The 22,099-nt window shown below is 34.3% G+C and overlaps 1 protein-coding gene across 1 annotated transcript in view; it reads right to left on the minus strand.

Annotated features, from left to right (window-relative positions):
* Nucleotides 1-22,099, minus strand: part of DPYD (dihydropyrimidine dehydrogenase) — an 802,527-nt gene that overhangs the window by 367,199 nt on the left and 413,229 nt on the right. The window contains exon 13 of the mRNA XM_055340016.1: nt 15,191-15,406. Within this exon, the coding sequence (XP_055195991.1) occupies nt 15,191-15,406 (216 nt within the window). The remainder of the gene's footprint in view (nt 1-15,190; nt 15,407-22,099) is intronic.

Raw genomic sequence — 22,099 nt, forward strand, 5'->3', positions numbered from 1 at the left:
ATGTGAATAGCAAGTATAGACACAAATCCCACATTGACGGAAGGTGTTCTAGGGTTGAGCAGCATTTTCTAGTTTCTTTCAGTCAACTATGAAGATGTCTGGACACTGGGAATCACAACATGGTGTTTTAACATTTACATTAACACTTACTAATTTTATATGAATATTTAAAAAACATTCTTCTCAGAGCCTATGTGTATGTCACGTAACATCCATTGATCTTTGCAGTGACATTTCTGACCCCTATAAAATACTTCCCATTTTCTGAAGATTTTATGGTTGGTAACTAAAGAGATCCCAACAGCTATAAGGAAGAACAATTCTTTACCTTTATCCTTTCAGAAATATTAAAGAAGATGAATTTTATTGAATGACTTAAAAGTCATAAAATCCCCTGTTAATGGAAAGGAACAGAAAGGAAGAACATGTGACCATCCCTTCATAATTTAATGAGCTAGTTGTCATCAGCATTTCCTGATAGCTGATAAACTGCAATAAGTATAAACCACTTATTACAACAGAATTATTCCTGTATTATTTACACGTTTCCACCAGCAACGTTTTCTTTTTTCTCTTTGAAAATAAAGGTCTGGGGATCCCTGGGTGGCTCAGTGGTTTAGTGCCTGCCTTTGGCCCAGGGTGTGATCCTGGAGTCCTGGGATCAAGTCCCACATAAGGCTCCCTGCATGGAGCCTGCTTCTCCCTCTGCCTGTGTCTCTGCCTCTCTCTCTCTCTCTCTCTCATGAATAAATAAAATCTTTAAAAAAAAAAAAAAAAAAAAAAAAAAAGAAAATAAAGGTCTGAAGATTCCAGGCAAAGGGAACAGTTCATAAAGGTGAGAATGAGGTTGACTTATTGGAGCAACCGAGAAAAGGCCATTATGGCTCCAGGTTACTTGGTACAAGGTAAAGTAGAATGAGATGAAGCCTGAGAGATCGGCAGCAGCCAGATGATAAAGTGACTGTACAAAAATTCTGGATCTTATTTCAAGGGGTATGGGAAGCTGTTGGAATATTTTTAGCAAAGGAGGGGCATGATATGATTTATGTTGTAAGAGACCACCTAAGCCATGGTCGGGAGGTTGGAATGCAGGACCAGACAAGAGGGGAAATAGGGAGGCTCTTGTAGGAGGTTGATAGAGTATTCAGGGAGAAATGATGAGGGCTTGGATGTGGGTGGTACAGATGAAGATGGTCCTTAAGTGAAAAGGCCAAAATTACATGATTTTATATGGTTTAATAAAAGATTACATAACTACTAACATTTTACCTTGGTATGCAGATTGTAGGAACAATAACTTTTACTGATGTAGTGTTTTACATGTTACAAATCATTTTTATATCTTCTATTTTTTAAAAATTCAAACTGAGTATTGCTAGAATACTCTAAGAAAGGGAAAGCAGGTATTGTCTTGTGTTATTAGTGAGCATGCTGAGGTTTAGAGAAGTTAAGTAATTTATTGACATTCACATTACTTAGGAAAGAATGACCCTCAGCATTTTCTTCCAAATAAAGGGAAACAGTTGTAATACTTGAATAATAACTACTGTGATTTGCTGTGAAAACCATGACTGAAAATTTAGGGTAAAATAACCCCTCTAGCCTTCTGCATGCAATCTCATTTTTCTCTTTCAATACATACTTTTCTTTGTATAAATTCACTTTACCTTTGGTACCATACCATGTATCCTCATATTGATCCAGAGAGGATTTCAAGATACAATGCAATGTTTGTTTATTCACCCACTGAAAAAACCACACACTAAGTGGCTGCTCACCTTACGCGTGGCTATGGCAGAAAATCCAAGGAGCCTTATGGGAACCTCACAGTACTACCACTACAGAGAATGACTGAGCAAGGGTCCCAGCTCTCCTGCTCTGAAATTCTTCAGCTGCATTGTACTACATTCCCAGGCCTCAGCTAATGACTGAACAGGTCAGAGAGACTAAGGTGAGCTCATTCCTGAGACCTGAGGACTTTTTAAAGATTTCACTGAAACTTACTTAGATGCAAGCCACTCTAGGATGCTTCCACTCAAGCTCTCTTCCTCTATCCTTCACCTGGGGCCAGACTTCTATTGTTGTCTCATGACTCTCCCATCTTTCTCCACCTTCCTCTATATTCTTTCCCAGGTATTTCACCTAATAAAATTCTTGCACGTCCAAACCCATCTTGGCAGTCTGTGAGTGGAAGATCTGAACTAAAACAATTCTGATGTCACGTTAAATGGAACTTCAGGGATCAACTAGATGATCCACAAAATATAGGAAAAAAAACTCAGTATGAGAAATTTTATAAAATTTAATAAATTTTTATAATGTGCTGTCATGTAATTAATGTCAATAATTAAAGTTTGATAGATGCTAGTAATATAACAGAGTATCAAAATGTAGATTTTGGCTGATATCTTGAGAGGAATTGAAATAAATTACCAAAATAAATGCTCCTCTTGAAGAAGTGTCCAAGTACATGAACAATATCTGCTTAGGGAATTCTTATACCATTCTCCCTCAATAAAGGTATAAAAGTTGGGGATGCTGGAGAGATTAATATGATTTCTTTGGATCATACTATGTGTTCTGAGTCTCATTGCTGTCCCCAAGCCCCAAGAGATTCTGAGAATACTCAATATGTGTTCCCTGCGATTTATTTTTCCTTTTGGAGGGGGAGAGTAAAGTGTACAGCACTGTTTGATAGGTTTACATGGTAAAGCATGGGTTGTCTGTTGCTGAAAAATGAATTAAAAGAGATGGAACTATACTTCGACAAGTCTGCATTCCTAAGATTTGTCAGGGCAAAAGAAATGAAAAATTTTCCTGTGGACCAGTTAAGGGACCCATATAAAATAAGGTAGTGTGAGGTCACTCTAAGGTCTAGTCAGTAGGGACCTTTGCAAAGGTAAAGAGGTCTCAGCAGAAAAAAAAAAGTAAATAACTCAAGGGCTCCTAGGATTTGTGTAGGGAGTAAGTTATAACCAAAGATTCAAAAGAGCCATGGCAGAGAGTACCCTAATGATGGGAGGAATTTTTGAAGAACACATGACAGCACCCCAAAAAAGGAGCCTAAAAATACATCTCCTAAATAAGGATATAATAGCTGTACAAAACTATTTTTATCCAAAAAAGTGAAGTTGTTCGTGAAATAGTGATATTTACTGATTTAATATTCACAATATTGCTAAACAATGCACTACATTCCAAGACACATCTGTCTTACAGATTAGACCAGGGAAAGAGTCGGTCAACATGTACTTTCTCCAGTTCCTTCATTTGCAAAGCCTGAAGGTCAAAGGACTTGCCTTCCAAGGACTTACAGTCAAGAAGGAAATAGAGAAACAAACACATAAATAATTCATTCTATCTTATGTAAATTGAGTAAAATTTTATAAAAACTCAGAGACTGAGAAGAAGGTAACCATTGGTTAACAGCCACAGAGGACCAGAATCACATAGCCAGTGGCCTTTTAATATTTGAGTAGGAGAAGAAATCATCTTAAGGAGGAAAAAATGGTAAAATTAAGGCCATAGATGACACAAAACATAGTAAGCCTAGTGATTAGACTGGTTTAATAAGAAAAGAAGACTGCATGAGAAGAAATAGTTGTTACTGATGATGATGATGATGGTGATGGGAGTTACATTACGACTAGTAGGAAATTCCAAGTTGAATTAAATAATCTCTCTGCTTAAAACTCTTCAGGTTCCCTGTTGTCTATACAATCACATTTAAATTCCTAGCCTAATAGGCCTTTCCCATAATCTCTCCAGCTACTTATACCACCTTAAGATACATATGCTGAATATTACTTAAGATTTAACTGCTGAATCTTAAATATGCATGGCACTCTCATGACCATGAATGTCCATGTGCTATCCTTCCTGCCTAGAATAAAAATGAAGCTCAAATGTGAAATTATTTTAAAAATTGGAGGAAAATACTGCTTATTAAATAACATTTTTAGTCTAAGAATCTCTGTTGCCTTATGTTAACATTCTGTTTTTTGGTGCATACTCTAAGTTTCCTAGAGTGAAGACCATTTACACACACACACACAGATACATACACTCTATATGAATGATCACTGCCTAGCAAATGTTTGTTGGGTAAATGAGATAAAAAACAAGGGTATAAAGGACATTAGCAACAGCTCTCAGGATACATCTAGTCTAGGCCATATACCTAAAATGACACTTTACTTGGTGATGGCTATAGATAAATTTTAACTTTGAGGGTGAGTTGGCAGAAGAGGAATGATAAACTGTTCCAAGTATGTGGGATACCATGGAAAAACTTACAAATGGGTAAACAGAGCAGGATAAAAAGAGCAGTGTTGTGAAGTAAAACAAGCAGATGGAGAAGTCTAGTAAGTAAAGGTAACTGGCATATGAAAAGGAATTTTGGCTGAATATTTCTCTAAAAAAGCAGTCACTTCCTTAAGCCTCTAATGACACCTCATTTCTGAAACAGTGGCAATTGAATAGGAAGCCGATTGCAAGTCACGGAAGAAGCAGCAGTACAGAGGGAACCTCAATTTAAAACTGAGTAAGTAAAAAAATAAAAATAAAATAAATAAATAAATAAATAAAACTGAGTAAGTCTTACAAAAAAACAGCCGATGTAGGTATGTCTTTAATAAAAACTTGACTGTGAGGGATGCCTGGGCAGCTCAGTGGTTGAACGTCTGCCTTGATCCTGGGGTCATGGGATGGAGTCCCACATCAGGCTTTCCACAGGGAGCCTGCTTCTCCCTCTGCCTATGTCTCTGCCTCTCATGAATAAATAAATAAAATAAAATAAAAAAAAAAACCAACTTGGCTGTGAGGTAATCACTGGGTTTTGTATTTAAAGTATTTTAATGAAGGATAAAGAATATCCCTATGTAGTAATGACTAGAATCTTGTTAAAATATCAATGAAGAAAATACAAAGGAAAGGAGTGCATTATGGGATTCAAGCCATGTTAATTTCAACCAAGGCTGTATCATCTAAACATAGCCAGAATATGGATATTTTTGACTACACTAAAAATCTGAAAAAGAATTATGTGAGATAGGATAAGAGTAAAATCAGTTTTTCAACCAGCAGGACTTTATGAAAATTTCCACTAGCAATAATTACAAGGATTTTCCATTAACCTTGACATGGGTTACTTTAAAAAAAACAAAACAAAACAAATAAAACCCCCAAAGTTGAAAAGTATTTTGCAATACAGGTTAGGTTCCTCTATCTGCTAACCCAAATCAAACTTGTGCACGTCAATTTATATTATTAAAAAGTCTATTTGAGTCTCACATTGTCCACTCTACCAAAATGATTAACTAATTAACAAGTGTGAAATCACAGCCTGAAATGGAAAAGAGGTGAAGACGTAATTATATTGGAAAATTGACTGGTCTGCTTCATAGTCAACTAGCCCAATTGTAAAATAAAAGGTAAAAAACATTGGGAGCAATTTAAATAACTTTAATATTATACCTGGTTAAAAATAGTACTTTGGCTACAATTAAAGGATTTATAGTTAATATTAGAAGGGTGTGCATTAACCTGTGTTTGGAAACATCATAATCTATATTTTCTATTAAACAAAATCTGGCATAAATGACATGGCTGAAAACAATGATTAGTTTAGAACTTTGGGGAAAGGCGAAATGTATTTTTATTACATTCTAACTTGCAAGATTTAGTTTCAATATTGGAAGCATACATACAAATGGGCATGCAGGGATACACATGTTCTTTTGTTGTTGATGCGATCAGGGTTGTTTCATAGAAAAGCTTGCTACATTGCCTTAAAGTGAATGAGCATTTGGATGAAATCTCCCATAGGATTATTACATGTGAACTGTAGCCTTTTAATAAACCCATTCTTTATAATTTGAGGATGAGTCAATTTTAATAATTTCAATACAATAAATCTAAGTAACAATTACAGAACTTAACCAGGTGAAAATCAAACTATTAGTACATGGAGATCACTTATGGTTTTAGAATGTTAAGAGTCTCCCAGATGAGAAGTTTACATTGAATTTCTTTAAATAATTATAACTCCTTTGTTAATGCATAAGTATATACCATGAGAACAATACTGCATGATAAGTAGAAATTAATTATGCACCAAATTTGAAGCTAGAACTGTAACAGGGAAATTAATGCACTGGACAGTTGTTCATTTATTGTTTCATAGACTTTCATCATAATGTAATGTAGAAACTCAATAACAATAAATCAGTTTGACTTAATGTTAAAAAGATTCAGATCTTTATTTCTAATAAGGCCTTTTAAAATGAGTTACAAGAGTAAAGTGTAGTCTTTTGTATTATAATCTAAAGAGAATTACCCAAGCTCTAAAATATTATTACATAACATATTTGTGAAATTTTTCTTAGCAGCTCCAAATATTATTTTTAGCATTTACAGTCCTGACAACGTTATTCCTGAATTCTTGTCTGGTTGATAGGTGCTAGCAATTTGTGCAAATGTAGGCAACTTCCTCTCAATTAAGATAATGTGGATCGAAACAAGTTTCTTGAAATCCACATGGGAGAACAGACAACCTACATGGTAAAAAGTCTGCAAACCTTATTATAGAAAGGAAAACAGGACTATTTAGAAAGGAAAAAGAAAAGGCTTGTTGATAGGACATGAGAGCTGTCTCCAAGTAACTGAAGAGCTGTCATGTGGAATTGTGGTTCAAATTAGAATCCTATAATTATTCATTCATCTAACAAGTATGTATTGCACCTTTCCTATCTGCCAGACATAGTTCTTGGCACTGGGCATACAGTAGTGAGCAAGAAAGACAACATTTCTCTTCTTATAAATCTTACTTCAAATGGCCAAGACAAAAAAAAAATAAACAAATAAACAAGTATGCGATCCAGAGAATGGTGATTTCATATGGTGGTAGGTGTACTGAAGAAAACCAAAATGCAAAAACAACCAGGGAAATGTGGCATGGGAAGACATAGTTTTGAGTGGTCAGCAAAGACTTCTCTGATAAGTAATTTCTGATCTGAGGACTGAAAGAGAAACAAGAACTATATGTATAAAGATCTGAGGGCAGAGCATTCCAGGCAGAGCAAACACTAGCAAAATGGGCTAAGAGAGGGAGGACCCTTGTCACGTTGGAGGAATAGAATGAGGGCCAGTGTGGCTACAGAAAATTGGCACAGAAGATTGGCTTTTGACAATGGATTGGCAGTAGATTCCCAGAAGGTTTTGCTATCTTTTTTTTCTTTTTCAAGTTTTTATTAAATTCTAGTTAGTTAACATACAGTGTAATATTGGTTTCAGATATAGAATTTAGTGATTCATCACTCCCAGAAGGTTTTATTTATTTTTTTCCCAGAAGGTTTTAAATCAAAAGTCTCTCTCCATGACATTATACATAAAAGCAAAGTAGAAATAAAATCATAGGTGCTACTCTGTTTGAGGTAGAGGATAGAAGGCCCTTCATTCACCTGCTCACCTGAACTCCAGGTCCCTGCCAAACTCTGATGGAATTAAACTGCCTTCAATTAAGACTTAAAATAATAAGATTCAGGGATCCCTGGGTGGCGCAGCAGTTTGGCGCCTGCCTTTGGCCCAGGGCGCGATCCTGGAGACCCGGGATTGAATCCCACATCAGGCTCCTGGTGCATGGAGCCTGCTTCTCCCTCTGCCTGTGTCTCTGCCTCTCTCTCTCTCTCTGTGACTATCATAAATAAATAAAAATTAAAAAAATAATAAGATTCAGAGAGGAAAAATTAGAAAATATAATATAGAGAAAAGTATCTGAATCTGTATCAGATAGACATTGGCTCATCCTGGTGTGGTGGATATAGGCCTGTGAATGGGAGGAGGAGTTTCCATGTTCCCAAATCCTGGTCTGACCCTGTGACTTGCTCTAACCTACAGAATAAGGGTAGAAATTATATCATGCAACTTCTGAGCCTCAGACTCACAATTTCCACTCTTGCATTTTTAGAATATAGCCACTTTATGAACAAGTTCAGTGCAATCTCTTTGAAGATGAGACCATATGGAGACCCAGGCCCAGTTATGCCAGCTGAGGTCCCAAGCATGTGAATAAAGCCATCAAGAACCAGCAGCCACCCAGTCTTCTAACTAACTGCAAACGCATGAGTGAGAACAACTAACGTCATATGCGGCAAAGTCAAGCCTACTCAGCTGCGCCCTGACCAGACTGCCAAACCGTAGAACCAAGAGCAGATTACTTGTTTTAAGCTATTAAATTGTGCTTTGATATGCAGCAATAGATAAGTAATTCAGAAATTGCTTATGTTTGCTAGCATAACAGAATCTAAAACATGTGGCATTGGCTTTCGAAATGAGAGGGGGGCAGAGACCTCTCTTGGAAAATCAAGAGTAGGCTGTTAGTTAAGGCTGGAAAAATGGCGAACAAACTGTTAGTGGAGGCTTGAAATGCAGTGTGAAAATTGTTATTGGAGACTGAGAAAAGGGTGGCCTGTATTATGGAGTGACAGCACAATTGGCAAGAATATCGCTGGTGATAATTCAGAAGATAGAAAATGTACATAATGCATGTGTGGATCTGACTAATGAAATCTCTAGACAAAACACTGAAAGTGTCAGTTGGATGTTTCTACCCAAGAATAATAAGGTACTGTAAGAGAGAAAATAGCTATAGAACGATATATTTAATTTACTAAGCAAACCTAGAGCAAAGCAAAAGGGCCCAGGACTTGCTATGTTAGAAAATAAAACTATTCTTAGTATTTTTTCTCCCCTGGGAGGAAAAGATTTTCAAAGTAAGAAATGATCTTAGGATAAAGATCACATCAAGAGCGTTGCTTTGTGATCCTTTGTTAAGATTTTAGAAAGATTTAAAGCAGGTCCTAGTAGATTCTCTCAGGTAGACAATATTGATTCTAAGAATCTTAAGGACATTGTGCTACAGCAGGAAGACATATCCAAAATGGAGAAAAATCCGTCTCAAAAAGAGACATTATGAATGTGGCTTTAGGGCATGTAGTCAGCCCTTAGTAGATTAAAAAAGATTTAAATAAAGTTTTCTGATGACAGCACTAAGAATTAGGACTAAAAGGGGCAACAGAAAGAGAATAGGGGTTCTTAACTTTCTATGGCAAGAAACAGGTAAAAAAAAAGTTATTCAACTGCCAAGAATGGCCATCACTGGCCATTTCTAAACGAAACAAAACACAACTCAGAGGATAGAATAAGATCCCGGAGGGCAGAGCCAACAGCAGATAGGAACAATGGATTAGGGAATCAATATCAGGGAGCAGAATGGGGTCCTGCTCAAAGAAAGAACACCCCCTATCCTTAGAGCAAGGGACTCTGACAACACGTGACAAACTGGATATTAAAACTGCTGTGGACAGTGATTTCTAAATCCCTTCCTTTTCTCCTATTTCTGAATGAGAATATCTACCTACTGTGGTTCTCTGGACTGTATAATTATATTTTGGGTGGATAGAGGATAGTAAACTTGTCTTTCTAGTTCACAGTATCCTGAATAAACCAAGTTGAACCTAACCAAGGCCGTTTCCATTTGAACTTAATATAGATCAAAAGATCATAAACTTTGAGCCTAATGCAATCAACGGATGACATTTTTGGTACCTTGGAAAGGGGTGGATGCCTTTTGCCTGTGAGAGGATATGAATTACTGGGACCAGAGGGCGAATTAGTTGTTTGCAACAATGGCTTGTCATCACCCTTCCATACTATATGCATGCCCACCTGTGATATGATTTTGCGGTTTTTCCCATAAATAAGCAGATAGTATTTACCTACGTCTGCAATATAACATGTGTAGTGTATCTTGTAATTTGCTCTAACCAAGAGTATGGTGGAAATGACAGTGTGTGACTTTTCGGTCTTTATCTCCGCAGGCTTTGCAACTTCCACGCTTGCCCTCTTGGAGCACTGCTACCTTGTGAACAAACCCAGCCTAGCTTCCTGATGAGATACCACGAGGCAAGTGAGATAATAAAGACATGGAAAGAAGGAATTAGCCCGCTTAGCAACGACAGCAACTCCAGTTGAGAGTCCGTATGTATGAACGAGGCCATCTTGCCAGTTTCCAGGCATCCAAGTTACTGAAAATGCAAGAATGAGCCCAAGAGACACCATGTAAAGCAGAACTGCCCACATGAACTCAGCCAAATTGCCAATGTATAAGATTGTGAACAAATAAATAATCATTGTTCTAAGTCCTGGGAATTGGTTTAACTTCCTCACTCTACTATTTTTCATGAAAAAAAAAACTTAAAAAATACTATCTAATAGAGATATTATGATGATTCAAAGAAAAACTTCTGAAAAACATTTGGGCATGTCCTTATTTTATAAGCACTCAATAAATGATAGTTAATTATGTGTATAATAATGAAAATTCCAACAACAATGTATAATATCAAACAACTTGTGCAAGATAGTGATTTAGAAGCAGCTTTGGACAGAGACTGGAGTCTCTCAGGTCAAAGTTAGTTTTCCTAGACGTCACTTATTCTCCACACTTGCTAGCCTTTCTGTAGGGTATTTATTTACTTGGAACAACAACAACAACACCGTATTTAAAAATTAACAATTCATTTATGCTCATAAGTTAGACTAATTTATTCCATTGTATCTCTGAGGGCAGAATTATAGAAAATAGATGGAACTTATGAGAAAGGCCAATTTGCGGTCAGTAAAAGAAGATATCTAGGGATGCCTGGGTGGTTCAGCAGTTGAGCATCTGCCTTTGGCTCAGGTCATGATCCCGGGGTCCTGGGATCAAGTCCCCATCGGGCTCCTGGCAGGGAGCCTGCTTCTCTCTCTGCCTATGTCTCTGCCTCTCTCTATGTCTCATGAATAAATAAGTAAATAAACATCTTAAAAAAAAAAGATATTCCTAAAATGAGGTTTCCCATAGCTATGACAGGCTGCATTGCCATAAAGATCTAGCATATCCCTTGTTGCTAAAAGCACTCAAAGACAAGTTGCATTTATTCTGTCATAGCTATTGACACATGAGCTTTCAGAGTTGGTCAGATGATTTTTATCTCCCTTCCTAAAATTGTGCAATCCCTATTCTGTTTTCTCAAAAATTCCCTATATTTAAAAAACTCTTAAGTCTTGAAACGCTACCCAGACATTTAAAACTTCACTGACATTTTCATTTTCAGACATGTATAGATGCACTGCAGAAAGCAACATGGGATATGAAAATTTTAAATTGGCCTTTTCTCCCTTGATTGAGATCAATACTTGAATAGTCAATTTTTTATGTGTTAACTGTCTGTTCATATGACTGAAAAAAAAGAAACTCAATATGCTTTTGCCAAAAATCTATTTATTCATTTATTGATTCATTTATCCAACGAATATTTATGAAACATTTATCAAACTCTTCCTGTACACTAAGCATTATGTGGTATAGGTTATATTTTATGGAAAAAGCCACTATCGATATTTCGTTCCAAAGAAAAAAATGGAAGAACCTTAAATACTTCTCAGTTTCAAGTTTTGGCATTTTATGTTGAAAAACTCACTATATGTGTACCTATTTATCTAATCATCTGATACTTATTAAAACAAAATATATGCATTCAAGATCTTTTCTCACTAAAAATCTATCACAGGTTTATCCTAATATCTATATTAGTTTATTTTTTTTAAAGAAACCTTTTTTTATTTTTTTTTATTTTTATTTATTTATGATAGTCACACAGAGAGAGAGAGAGGCAGAGACACAGAGACAATGAGACACAGGCAGAGGGAGAAGCAGGTTCCATGCACCGGGAGCCCAACGTGGGATTCGATCCTGGGTCTCCAGGATCGCGCCCTGGGCCAAAGGCAGGCGCCAAACCGCTGCGCCACCCAGGGATCCCTATTAGATAGTTTCTAAATGAAGTGAATTTTTGCTTAGGTTTGAATTTGATTTGGAATAATAAACACTTCTGAGTTTATCTATGCAGTGATAAAGATATAAGCAACACACAGTTACAGATTACATATTTGCAGCATATAAAATGTAGAGGCTTGAGAAAACAAAATTTATGACATAATTAACAAAAATAAAATATTTTTATCTATTTCCTATCAGTATAATATGGACACAGGTCATGAGTTTCTTTTATGTGAAGTCTAAATGATTTTAATATTAAACAGAGCATTTCTCTGGTTTGTCATGATAGTTTAGCTTTAATTAAGCTTTACATTGATTTCTCTCCCACCTTTTTAAATTTAAACATGAATGCAATATATATTTATATATAAAATTTATAATTATATTTTAAATATCATTTTATGATGATATTTTACATATCATCTTTATAAGACATAAACAGAATCTCAAGAAAGGCAATCTACGTATTTTGGGACATTCCAGGGAAGACTGATTTGGGAAGGAAGAACATTGTTAATAAAAGCCATCTTTGATGTTATTTAACACAAAAGTAAACACAGATCTTTTTATATTTGACATTAAAAATCTGATCATTTGCCTCCCTAAAGAAACCACGTACAGCTTTTATACAGACTGCACAGTAAAGAATAATAATATTTCTGTTTACTGAGATATCAACTGGCATTTCACTGTAAGTCAATGGTCTATCTTTGCTACAGCGTATTAGACCTCAATCTGGCATCTACAAATGTCAAGAGTATAAAAAAAGTATAGGATGAAAATCAAAAGCATGTTCCGAACTCCCAAAAAAATAAAAAAAGGGAAACAAAGTTCACCTAAACATATTTGCTGCAGAAATCAGTGCAATATTCAGCTGTCAATCTAGAAAAACAACGAGGGAGCTACCCTGTCAGTAGGACAGGATAATAAAATTTCCAGCAGATGTTCAGGCAGGGCTCTAATTTTTACTGAACTCCCTTGGTAAGCATTTAATTTCTTTATCATATGCAGGCTCGGCAAATTGTACTTCATCAAAACTGTATTGTGAAATATTAATATTTCATATGATAACAAAACTCCATAGAATAACCTTTGTCATATTGAGAGCATCCAAATTTAAAATGTCAAGATTCTGAATTTTAATACATTTTAAGTAGATTCTTGAATTGGCATAATAAATTATAATAAGGCTAATCTAAATTGGTATGCTATAATGTCACACAGATGTATAGTACATATAATATTTTAATAGGTACCTTTTAAGAGGCTGTGGGGTAAACATGTTTATATCTACTGAGTTGGATGCTAAAACATTTCATCAGTAAGAAAGCACAGACGCTCATAAGATAATTTCACATTCACAACAGGTTTAATCACTAATTAGGGACAATATAAGAAAACAAAACAAAACAAAAACCTTAAATTTCAATGCAGCAATCGGACTACCTTGCAAAACCATGTATGGGAAACAACTGTTGTTGAAAATGGCATTATATAAGCCCAACGTGGCATCATTATTTATGTCATCATAATCTGCAAAAATACATTTAAAATAGTCTTTGTACAAATATTGTGTTGTATTCACCATCAAAGTAAGTAACCGAGAGCTTCCTAAAACCCCCACCATTATGTTTTATATGCCAAATTTAATTTGCATTTGTTCCTTACTCTCCCTTTGAACCAGCATCACAGACTCGTGAATTGATAGATTAATTTCAAATTGGAGGTTTAGAAGGAAGTTAGCTTCCACATTTATTTCTGCTGGTGATCCTAATAAAGGCAACTGCTCCTAGGTTACTGAAAGAGACAGCATCACAAATCAATGCATGTCACCAACAGAGTAAAGACAGATGTCTCTGATTAATCAGAATTCAATTTTTTGCAAGCAAACAGGAAATTCAAAGCAAACACTTTTTTTCCTACAGTTTTTCGCTTATACCTGATCAGCCACCTATTTCAGTTTGCATATAAATTTTTTAAAACAGTGTAACTAATGTAGTCATTAAATGGTATCAGAGACTCAGTTTTTCTCAACGGATTAAACATTTGATTACAGCTTGCGAGTTATTCTTAAAGGAGGAACTGAAACAAAGACAAATATACTATCAATGTTCTACAAAGCTGTAAACAATTAATGGTATTCTAAAGCTGAATCTAGTAAATTGTTTATTTTTACACTTTGTTTAACCAAAGTATTTCTAAATATTCAGCCAATTTATTTGAAAAAGCACCTCCTTTTAGCTACTTAAATATAAAAACATTTATGATGCTTTTTATGCTCTAGTTTTTCTAACTTTTGAGAATTCTCTAGATTTTATCACACTTACACATAGCATCTTGTAAAGCTGTCAGAATAAGACAGCTGTAATGCTTTAGTCATACTAATGCCAGCTATTGATCCTAGTAAGAGGAGAAAGAAGGAGAGAATGTGCTTAATGGGGCATATTTGTTCTCTATTATTTTCTTTGCCTACGGATAAAGCTGATTTAAATAATGATACACTTTTCTCAGTCACTAGATTCACACATTCTTATACATTAATTATTACTAACTACCAGTTACTAACTAAATACATCAATAGATTTAGCATTTAAAATTTTATCAATAAAGGGTCTACGAATGTTAAATTCTGCTGTGCTTTTCTAATTCAAAGCCATATAAGGATGCAACCTTCTATTGTATAATTCATTCTACTTTAAAAACATGAATTTATAAGCTTTGTGTAGTTTAAAGAATTAATTCCAACCATAATATGTCCTTTATTTTCTACTAAGTATGGCCATTTATGAAATAAGTACAAAGTCATGATGCCAAATTAAACTCAGGTATATATACTTTAAAAAAAAGTTTCTGTATATAAAAATTCAAGACAAATCTTATCACCAGAACAAATGAGGTACACTGAGTGATTCTTTTTGACATGAACTGGGTCCCAGGATTATGTACAGACCAAATCCATAATCTAACTTTGAATTCAGGCATAGCATAAGTCCTTGTTCACACATATCCAGAAATCACAAAAATAATTAATGTCAAAATAAGGATTCATGAGTTTGTGATTATTAAATGAAATAATCACTTTAATAATATGTATATTTTTGATGCTTCCTAGACAAAACAAAATGAGAAATACATGCCCTTCCATGGGATAGAAAGAGTGGAAAAGAATAAAAACCAACTTGTAATGATAAGTCTTATCCAGTAGTTGAATAACTTATTTTTTAGTCAGGAAAATCTTGCCAGTATAATATTTACACTCTAATTAAAATGCATAATAGAGATTTAAACATGACTTCAAAAATATCTTCTTACCTTATCAAGAGAGAAAGTTTTGGTCAGGGCAAAACTCCATCCAGCTTCAAAAGCTCTTCGAATCATTGATGCACTGGTAGCTGGAGTTGCACTCGCAAGACCAAAAGGATTTAGAAACTTCAGTCCAGCCATTTCCACGCTGATGTCCACCAGATCGATGGGAGTGTAAAAGAGGGGCAGCTCAGGCTTGGCACAAACTGAAGCTCCATATTGCGACTGCAAAAAATAGTCAATAATCGTTCTTGTATCATATCTGATTTTTCCATATAATCTTTTACAAAAATCACCGTAACACAGAATTTGAATTAATATAGATCACACTGGTCTGTTTTCGATGAGGAAAACTGTCAGTTAACAATGAACCAAATTCATACAATACCATCTTTTTCTAATTTAAAAGGCATTATAGAGACTATTAACAGAAATAAAAATCATTTAAATAAACAAACAACATTATTTAAAACATACAGAGATTCAAACACAAAAGGCAATAATTTCAGAATTTAGCTCCCTGGTCCCATAAAACAGACTTTTTGTACTTAAATTGTGGAAATGTACTTAGTCCTCAGAGATGTGGGCAACAGCAAGTCAGGAGGCCTAAATTCAATTTCCAGTAGTCTCACTTCTGTTTATATGAGATTTTAGGAAAGCCACCTAATATGACCATGTCTTTTTCTTCTCTACCATTTTCAGTACAGCAGCAGGAATGCTGGTTGCCTAATTTCCTACCCTCATAGGGGTATTGGAAAATGCAGGAGATCATAAACTACAGGAAGACATCTAATTTGGAAAGTTGGGGATGTACTCATGTGCAAGAGGAGATTCTTTTTTTTCAGAAATAAAACTGGTACCAAAACAGTTAATGTCAAAACCTTCAACTAGCTATCAAAACTAGAAAATTACCTTTGCTAAAGGAACACTGTAATAATGTTACTTTGCATTATGAAAACAGTTATGCAAAGTGCATGGCACACTGAAGCAGAATAGGTACTTGCTAAATGTTGTCTCTTCCTGACTGGGTAGGTTATTAAAGATCTCATCAGGCCTTTGGTTTATAAAGTGTCTCTGTCTCTTTCCTTTTCTTCCTCCTTCCCTTTCTCTCTGTTTATCTCTGAAAGACAAATAATACTGGCAAATATTAAAAGGATGTATTTTCTAAGCCAGAGTGGTTACTAAATGGATAGGGCTAGTTAATCCCAAAGTAAGAACTCCTTTCCCTTGTGAGCCATCATTCAAAGGAAAAGTTGTTTGAGCATAACTTTAATTTTACAGGAGTGTGTCTTATGTAGATAAAAATTGCCATGACTTGCATACAAATTATTTCTGGACCTCCACCATTTATAATGCAAAGCAAAGTTCACTTAGTCTGTAGAAAGGCATCAAAACTTGTCAATTGAAAGACTAATGTGTCTTGAACACCTACAAAGAGATGCCTGACCACATCAAAGCTTTCAACTATGGCAGGCATCTTCTGCCAGGAACATTCTGGGTTTCAAGGCACATTTCTGAATATTGGTCAGTCCTGTTGTGAACATGATTTCTACTATCCTCCCGTGGAATTGTAATACTGTTAAAAAGATTAGCAAAGACAAAAGCTATAATGTACAATATAGGGAATAGTTAATTTGAGGTGTGTCTGAATTTGAACAGAGGTACAAGAGGGGAAAAATAGCTTTGATGTGATTTTCTCAGCTGTGTAACCATAGTTTAAACTGAATCAAGCAAATTTAGATTAGACTAAGGAAGATTTTCCTCACACCATGGATTGGTCAACACTGGGAAAAATCTAGATGTATTTTTCATATCTGAGGAATCTTAGAAATTTCAGGCAAGTTTGTGTTTGACACTAATAGCAGAAATGCATATGGTTCCATATCTATTTAGGTGAGGTAAATGACACTACTAGTTTTCTTCTCTTTTTAAGGTTTTATACTGAAATATCTAATCCCTTCAATCTTAGATGAATTTGTTTGTTATAATTGTAGCTATATGGATTAGGCAACAGCCCAAAGAGGTGGATATACACATGTGAGTTCAACTTGCATCTCTTAATTTATGTAGTTTAAAATAAATAAGGCATTGCTCTGAAATTCTTAAAAAGGTTTCTACCTTAATACTAAAAAAGGAAATGATGATACAAACTTAGCAAGATTTTCCTTATGCTTCAAAACCAAAATATAAACCAAACCAAACCAAACAACAATAACAAAATATAAACACACACATAAAACTCTTTCAAATGAGAAGTACAGCTTCTTATAAAATATGTATTTTCTTTTATTTACAAAAGTACTACTGATGCACACATGATATAATCTAAAATCTCTACTTGTAATAGGCAGTTGTTTTTCATATCGTACATAAAAGGCTTTTGTTATGTTTTTAAGACTTTTTACCACAGTGTGGTGCTACAGCAACCTAGCCTGTCCAAACTCACAATTTACTTATGCCCAATCAATGTATGCTTCCTTTTCTGAAGTTTAAAATCCTGTTCACCTCTGTACCCTTGCTCAGACAACTTAAGTATTTCAAATTTCAGTTCTCACAATGAGGTTAATTCCTCCCAAATCCCATTCATAACCTCCAAATTCAGATTCCCAAGATACTTCAAGACCTTTGGATATGGATGCTTTGCTGTTAATTCAAACTCAACTGCTTCAAAGTTTATCTCATATTCTCTTCTAAAGAATATGTTACCCAGATTTTCAATTGCAGACAATACTGTTTTCCAGTCATCCAATAGTATTATTAAATGATAGATGTAAGAAACAGCCTAGATTATGCTAATTATACTGGAATTAAAATTAAAAACTTAAAAAAAAAGGAAGAAGAAACCTAGAGCAATGAAGATTAGTTCCTCAATAATACCACTGTAAAAAGGAATGTTATAGTGGTATTGGACTGATACAGAAACTGATACAAGAAAAAAAAAATGTACTGATGTGAAAGAGTATTTATTCTATACTAAGTGAAAAACTAGTATGTTAACATTATATGTAAGTCCAAAAGTTTTCAGTAAAAAATAAGTAAACAAACAAATAAATATTTAATTATATTTATTATAATAGTATATTTATGTGTATTGCTATATGTCTTTAGGTTTATACATCATAAAGAGTAAATATCCATATGTTAACTAGTGTTATCTGAACTGGGATTGAGATGACCTTTAACTTTTAAATTTTTGTTCCCTTTATTTTTTATACTTTCAACACTGAACATACTTATATGAAACAAATAGAATTAAAGGCATACTAAAACAATTTTTCTAAAAGAATCAATTAAAAACCAGTAAGGGAAGATCAAGGTAAATAGACTACTCTTAAGCTTCCTCCACAGGTTGTTTCAAATCAACCCTTTCAGCTATATTTAATACTATAGATAAATATAAAAATATTTAGAACTAGAACAATCAAAGAGATGATCAACCTTAAAAGCTTTATTTTATAAAGAGAAAACTAAGGGTAAAGGAGGTTAAGTACTCCTTTGTTAAGTACTATAAATTATTCAATTAGTGGCAAAACCAGAATAAAATGTGTAATTTTCTATGTTTTTTTGTCAATTTTCCTCCCACTACCTTAAGCCATCTCTCAGAAATAAAATGGTTCTGTCATTCTTCCTCAAAAATACTTGATACCATCTTGCCTCTGCACCCTTTCCCATTCCATCTCTCTTCTTCACTTACTATAAAATTTCCCAATCTGGAGCACTCCCTGGCCACTGTAGATAAATAATTTTATCTGGACTACTCCCAGGGCATAAAAAAGTAACATTACGTCATTTTTAATTACACTGAAAATGTCTGGTTATATATTTAATAACTACTATGCTAAAACTTATCCATATCTTCAGGAAGCCAAATTTATTTTCATGGCATATACTGATTGCTTACACAATGTAGTGCCCAAGAACTTAGACATAATTCTTAACATTCATATTAAACTATTTTTGTTCATGTATTTACTCAGCAGGTATTTATTGAGAACTTGACATTACAGAGATGAACAGAACAGACAAGTCTCTGAGCTTACAAACAGAAGAATGCAAATAAAGCTTCCAACCAACTGACACACGAAATTAAAACCACAGATAGTTCATCACATTGCTACATGTCTCCATGCATTATTTTATGTATTTCCATAGGCCTAACATATAACCCAAGTCCTTCCTCACCCATTAAATGACTATTCATCTTTCCAAACTCAGTTCATTCATGCAAGTATATGTTTCTTGGGGCATTTCCTTAATGAGTTCCATATTCTTGTCTAATACTTCTTATTGTCATCTCTTACTGCAATTTAAAATATGCCTGTACCTCAGGAGTCATCATACTGGGCTGTACAAATGATTTTCTCTTCAAACAGAACATAAGCTTCTTGAGGGCAGTGATCATTTCTTATTCAAATCAGTATCTTATTCAAATCAGATCATATCTTATTCAAATCAGTATCTCCATTAGAATTAGAAATATATGTAATATGTGTATGTATTATATATTACAGTATTATATTTAATAACTATATGTAATTTAATATATATAATTATATTTATTATAACATATATAATTTAATAATTATATATTATCATATATATATATATATATATATATATATATATATATATATAGGCCACTTAAAGGCCACTCTGCTCTCTTAGAGACAAAGACAAATAAAATGGCTTTTCCACATGAAAATGGCTTTTCAAATATGTTTTAAAGAACTATCATATTCTTTCCAAATCTTTTTCTCCAGGCTAAACATTTATAACTTTATAATTATTTTTCACAATTATTTTGAATTCTCATTGTCCTTTGTTAGATTATCTCATGTACCTTTTATGTTCTGAAATGGAGAACTATGCTAACATAGTTGAAAGAGTTAAATACACGAATTTGAATTTATGTGATTTCCTCCTTCCTTTCCCTTTCTAAAACAGGAACTGTCTTTACTATGTACGTTACCACAATTTCTTTGGTTGGTCAAAATAACTTAAAGGAAAAGCAAAAACAAAGCAAAACAAAACAAAACAAAACCCGCACAGAATCAAGAAGCAAAATTGATAAGAATTGAGAAGAGGACAGAGTGGGGAGGTAAAAATAGAGATTAAGGAAAAGTGAGATGTCCAGCAGATTTTTAGAGTGTAAAGGTAAAAATGACATTTCTTTTATAGAAGCCATGTCAGGCATTAAGATACATTGCAAATGAGAGAGATGTCTAATGATGACTTTTTAGAAAGTTTTTTTTTCCCTCTCAGACTTTTTTAAGGGGAGACTGAGTGAAGAATTTTAAAAATTCCATGTAAAAAAATTATCTGCATGACATGCATAAACCATATGAGAGGTCCCAAATTTATACGGGTTACATTTAAATTTTCTCATTTCATTTTCACCTACAAAATCCTTCAAGGCTCTTCACTACCTGCAGAATATAACATCAGTTCTTTAGCATTATATAACTCTAGCTGTGACCTGTGCTCTTCCCCACTCTTCATTCTTTCTAATACCATCTACTATTACTCCCTCACAACGTTTTATATTTCCAGTTATTAACCAATAAACAAAACAATATCATTAATGTATCTATACATTTTGACTTGCTTTTTTATTTCTTTTCCTAAACTCTCCTTTCCTGTCAGACTTTTCTGCTTGAGAATTTCCAGCAATCTTCCAAGAGTCAGTCCTGTTGTCATCTTCACTACAAAACTTGACTGGCTATCTACACACAAAGTTGTTCCCTTCTCTGTTTTGTTTGTTAACATGTATGTATCTCCTACCTAATTTAATTTCAACACCTAGCATAAGACTTGGCAGAAAGATGCTCAAAATATTAGTCGAATACATTACACTAATGACCTTGCCTTGGTCTCCTTTTTACATCAATTCTCAGTAAGCTGATAATCAATTTAGATGAAATAATCATCGAATGTATTCAAGATATATATTCCATTACTCTATGATTCAAATCTAGAGTAACATTCAACTTTTACCATTGGAGGACTGTTGAGTTTAGCAAAAGCACTAAAAAGAGTTATTTAATGCAATAGTAAATAACTACTCTCATCAATTAAGTTCCACGGTGAGTACATGCATCCTATATCAGGCACATAAAGTGACATAAACATTTACTGACCTCACAATTTTGGCAGGATCTAGCTTAAAATGAAACATTTTTCTGCCCCACGTGATTTTTAACTCCTGGCTAGCAATAGAGTCCAGCCTCAGATGGCTATGAAGAACAAGGGTACAGAAGTATCTCATGAAACTCAGGAATGTTAAGCCTCTAGGAAAGGCTGTGAATTTTCATGGAAAGCTACATAATCTGTCTCTCTCTCTTTCTCTACTCTTCTATGCACATCTGGTTTATTCTTGTCTCTGCCAACTGGCTTTCTCTGATTCTTTATGCAGAATGGCTGCTATTCTATAGGTCCGGCTCAGTTATTTTTAACTCTACATATTAAAAACATCTGAAGGTGTTTTTGATGTCCTGGCCAGATAGATTCCATATTAATTACATCAGAATCACTCGAGTACAACTCAAGCAAATTCAAGTAGTTTTTGGATATTCTCCAAGGAATTGAACTATACATCCAAGACTGCCTTGAGAATTAGGAATTAGGGGGAACAATTCTCAAGTGAGAAATTCAAGTTTGGCCATGAGTGCATTACATGCCTATCTTACTGAAATAAATGGCTACCAGGAGCATGTTCAAGAGAATAAAGTATTACTATAAGGTGAGTAGATATTCTAAAAAGGACCTATATAGGGAATTTCATCTGTTTATAAAGTATCTATTCTGATATTCATCATTACATTGTCTAAATATTGAGGTCTACTGTAAAAATATGACAGTTTATTCTCAGAATCAATAAGATACTTGCCTACTTGTAAATAATATTTATGTCAGGCCCAG

The sequence above is a fragment of the Nyctereutes procyonoides genome, unplaced genomic scaffold, assembly GCF_905146905.1.
Source record: "Nyctereutes procyonoides isolate TBG_1078 unplaced genomic scaffold, NYPRO_anot_genome, whole genome shotgun sequence".
Classification (NCBI taxonomy): Eukaryota; Metazoa; Chordata; class Mammalia; order Carnivora; family Canidae; genus Nyctereutes; species Nyctereutes procyonoides.